The sequence below is a fragment of the Mus pahari genome, chromosome 5, assembly GCF_900095145.1.
Source record: "Mus pahari chromosome 5, PAHARI_EIJ_v1.1, whole genome shotgun sequence".
Lineage (NCBI taxonomy): Eukaryota > Metazoa > Chordata > Mammalia > Rodentia > Muridae > Mus > Mus pahari.
In genome coordinates this window covers 61137888-61141719 of record NC_034594.1, presented here as the reverse complement: position 1 = coordinate 61141719, position 3832 = coordinate 61137888, and the positions used below count along the sequence as shown (strand labels likewise).

The 3832-nt window shown below is 41.0% G+C and overlaps 1 protein-coding gene across 2 annotated transcripts in view; it reads left to right on the top strand.

The window, feature by feature from the left end:
* The window catches only part of Slc19a3 (solute carrier family 19 member 3), a 24701-nt gene extending 21797 nt beyond the window's left edge, over positions 1 to 2904 (top strand). For both annotated transcript variants that reach the window (XM_021199129.2, XM_021199130.2), the window contains 2 exons: positions 1266 to 1407; positions 2349 to 2904. In XM_021199129.2, the coding sequence (XP_021054788.1) occupies positions 1266 to 1407; positions 2349 to 2519 (313 nt within the window). In that variant the 3' untranslated portion in view covers positions 2520 to 2904. The remainder of the gene's footprint in view (positions 1 to 1265; positions 1408 to 2348) is intronic.
* Positions 2905 to 3832: the final 928 nt, after the last annotated feature.

The following is a 3832-nucleotide window of genomic DNA, read 5'->3' as shown; positions in this document are numbered from 1 at the left end:
TCCTCTTCACTCTCCTCTTGGACGGTTGGAGTCTGAGTGTTTTCCTGAATGTTAGAAACAGCTTCACCTTGAACTTTGAAATTTCTCAGCAGCTGCTAACTGCGCTTGCTGAGACAAATCTTCAGTTTTGGCTTCCCCAAACACTATGTTGGTATCTGAATCTGGGCTCTTGTAGACATCTGGTTTTGTGATGACAAGAGTATTGTTAGATTTTCAGATAGTGACTCTCATAACCCCTGTAACCTGTCGAAGACCCAGTTTGGACATAACCTTCTTCGCCTTCTCGCTCCCACTCGGCTTGGCTTTACTAACTTCATCGATCTCAGCCGCAGCTGCCACCTAGGCTTGTTGTGTGGCTCTCTGTCTGGAATCTTGTTCCTCAAGCTCTGGCACTGACTCATCACTGTCAAACTCTGTTCCTGACCCTGTCCCAGCCTGAGTCTGTGGCAACTCCTACTCTGTAGCAGGGACGGTTTCTGTGGCTTCACCCGGCATTTTGTGCGAAGATCACAGAACCAAGATGGAGGCAGAAAGAGAGCCAACTAAATATATTTTTTAAAGTCTTCAGATTGAATGATGTATGTAGCTTTATAAAACTTCATTGCAAGCCGGGTGGTGGTGGCACACGCCTTTAATCCCAGCACTTGGGTGGCAGAGACAGGCAGATTTCTGAGTTTGAGGCCAGCCTGGTCTACAAAGTGAGTTCCAGGACAGCCAGGGCTATACAGAGAAACCCTGTCTCAAAAAAACAAACAAACAAAAAAAAACAAAAAACAAAAAACAAAACAAAAAAAAACAAAGCAAAACAACAAAAAAAAACTTCATTGCAAACATGTATGAAAGCAACTTACATTCAATATTCTCAAGTTATAAGATGTTAACATTAAGTTTAATTTCTGGAAAGTACTAGATTGTACAGGAGGAATTTTATCACAGTGCCTTGAATCCAGCCCTTAGAAATATTTACCTCTTTTTCTTTGCTCTGCTTATTTATCTGCACTGGGTAAGAGTTAGGTAGGACATGCCTTAACAGCACTGTTTTCAACTCTTTTGTTTTGTTCTGGTTTCTTGTTTGGTCTCAGGCACACCCAGGATGACCTTGAATTTGCTATGTGGCTAAGAATGGTCTTGAATCCTTCCTGCCCCCTGAATGCTAGTACTATAGGTATTATAGGAACTCACCACCTTTGCCCAGTTTCAGTTCCTGTCCTTTAGATAATTTTATGTATGCTACGGTTGAATGCTAACTCAACATTTAATGACAGCTTTCAGATTGCAGTTAACCTGAGCTTAGAACGTTATGCCCTGGTGTTCGGCATAGACACCTTTATCGCCTTGGTGATTCAGACCATCATGACTATGATTGTGGTAGATCAAAGAGGTCTCCAATTGCCAGTCACTACTCAGGTAAGCTGTAGGAGTTCTGTTACCTATCACCATGTTATAGTAACTGTGTGTAGGTAATAAGTATGTATTAACTCTCTATAGATAGCTATATACTAACTCTTTATAGGTAATAATTAACTCTGCTACCTACTAGTATGCTAACCAAATTTATATTACTATTGTCATAGTAGCCAGGAATATAGAATAACTAGGTTGCCTCCAAGATGGCTTAATCTTACAATTAACAATGTCGAAGGCTGTTTTAAAATGTTTCAATTATAAACAATTTTAAGTATGCAGCCCTTATTTATAACACCAACTAAATACATAGCAACTAGATTCGTATCTACTTGAAGAAGGTGGGTAAGAAGTAAACTCCGCATTTAAAGTCATTATTAGATGCTGGTACATAACACTGGACCAGCCTTCAAACAAAGACATGTTGACAGAGCCCTGAGATCTCCTGGGGTTTCACTCCACCACTGCTGAAGTAGCTAGAATTTGAACCTAAGCGTTCTGCTGCAAAGCCAGACCCTTAGTCACTACTCCACATGCTTACACTTTTCACCTTGGTTTACCTGAGATATTAGAAGGTAGTCTTGGGCTGGTGAGATGGCTCAGGGGGTAAGAGCACCCGACTGCTCTTCCAAAGGTCCGGAGTTCAAATCCCAGCAACCACATGATGGCTCATAACCATCTGTAACAAGAACTGACGCCCTCTTCTGGAGTGTCTGAAGACAGCTACAGTGTACTTACATATAATAAATAAATAAATAAATAAATAAATAAATATTAAAAAGAAGAAGAAGAAGGTAGTCTCTAGTCATCTAGTCAGAATGACCCATAGTAAGTTCAGGATCTCAATTACCCCATAATCCAATCAAACAAGAAAGACTGTTATATATTACCAATGACATAAGAGGTCAGATTATATAAATGGCTAATTGTTTGTTTTCTTCCAGTTTTTAGTTTATGGGAGTTACTTCGCTGTCATTGCGGGGGTCTTCCTAATGAGAAGCATATACATTCTCTACTTAGCTAAGTGCCGAAAGGAAGTACAGAACCTTGCTACCACCAGGAGCCCTGATGAGCCACATCCACAAGAGCCAAGCAATGTGTCAACAAAGTTCTAACCCAATTACATCAACTCCCGTCACAAATGGGCAGGATTTCAAGATGGGCAGCCAGAAGTGCTTTGCCACACACAGGCACACTCTTTCAGTACAGATTCCAAAACCACAACCAAACTTCAGCCCCAGGCTAACTGACCAACTAACTGCAACCACTCCATATATGGCTATGGCAGCTGTATTAGTTACTTTCTTGATGCTATGACAAAATATCTAACAAAAAGCAACTCAATGGAGAAACTTAATATCTCAGTTCACAGTTTGAAGGGATACATTCCATTACAAGAGGGAAGACATGACTGCAGGACAAAGGAGCTACTGGACACATTGCATCTGCAATCAAGAAGTAAAAAACAATGAAACCTGGTGTTCAGATCACTCTCTCCTTTTTATTCAACATACTACCCCAGCCAAGGGGATGGTGCCGCCCACATTTCCAGTGAATCTTCCCACCTCAGTGAACCTAATACAGATAATCCCTTACAGATATTCAAAGACGCTTATGTCATAAGATTCCAGATCTTGTCAAGTTGACAATATTAACTACCAATATTAACAGCTGACAACCCTTGTTTGGGGTCCCCATGAATATCAATAACTTGGAAATTCTACTTCTGTCAAGTTCTAAGAACAAGCAATGGGCATAGAAACAAGCCATGAAGACACTCCCTAAGGATGACGATCCCCCAAGTGAGCACAGATACCAACAGGACTGACCTACAATTGGCTTATGTACTTTGTGGATCTAAAACGGCAGCACCTGGGATGATTTTCTTCCTGTTTCACTAAGTGTCCTTCTGTTGCAAATTCCAGTGCTCTGAAGGAATGACTAGGTTTGATCCCATTGCTGAGAGTTCCTCTTCAACACTGAAAATACCATGTTTCTACTCAAAGGTTGTTACTGGATAGTCTCACTGTTCTCATCTTTTTCGGCTTCTGCTCCCTCCTGGACTTTGTGTGAAAGCTCCCCCCAGGAATCGCTCCAGAAGTCACTCCTGATGCTCCTGTGTGCCCATGGAATGCCCTCGCATCCATTCCCAGTGGCCAGGGAAAGATGATTCCCCTTCTTCCCACCATGACCCTAGATAAGTGTCTCATTGATGGAGAACACTTCTGAAGGAAATTCCACAGCTTTCCAGCAGCTTTTATACATAAGAAAACACTTGCAGAAAGCAAATACTAGTTGTTTAATTTATTTATATGTTTGGTGCTAAAGATCAAATCCAGGGATCATACTAGATAAGCATTCTGTCACTAAGATATATCCTTGGCCCCATGGATTTAATTTTTAAATGCCAGAGATTATGTTCAATAAA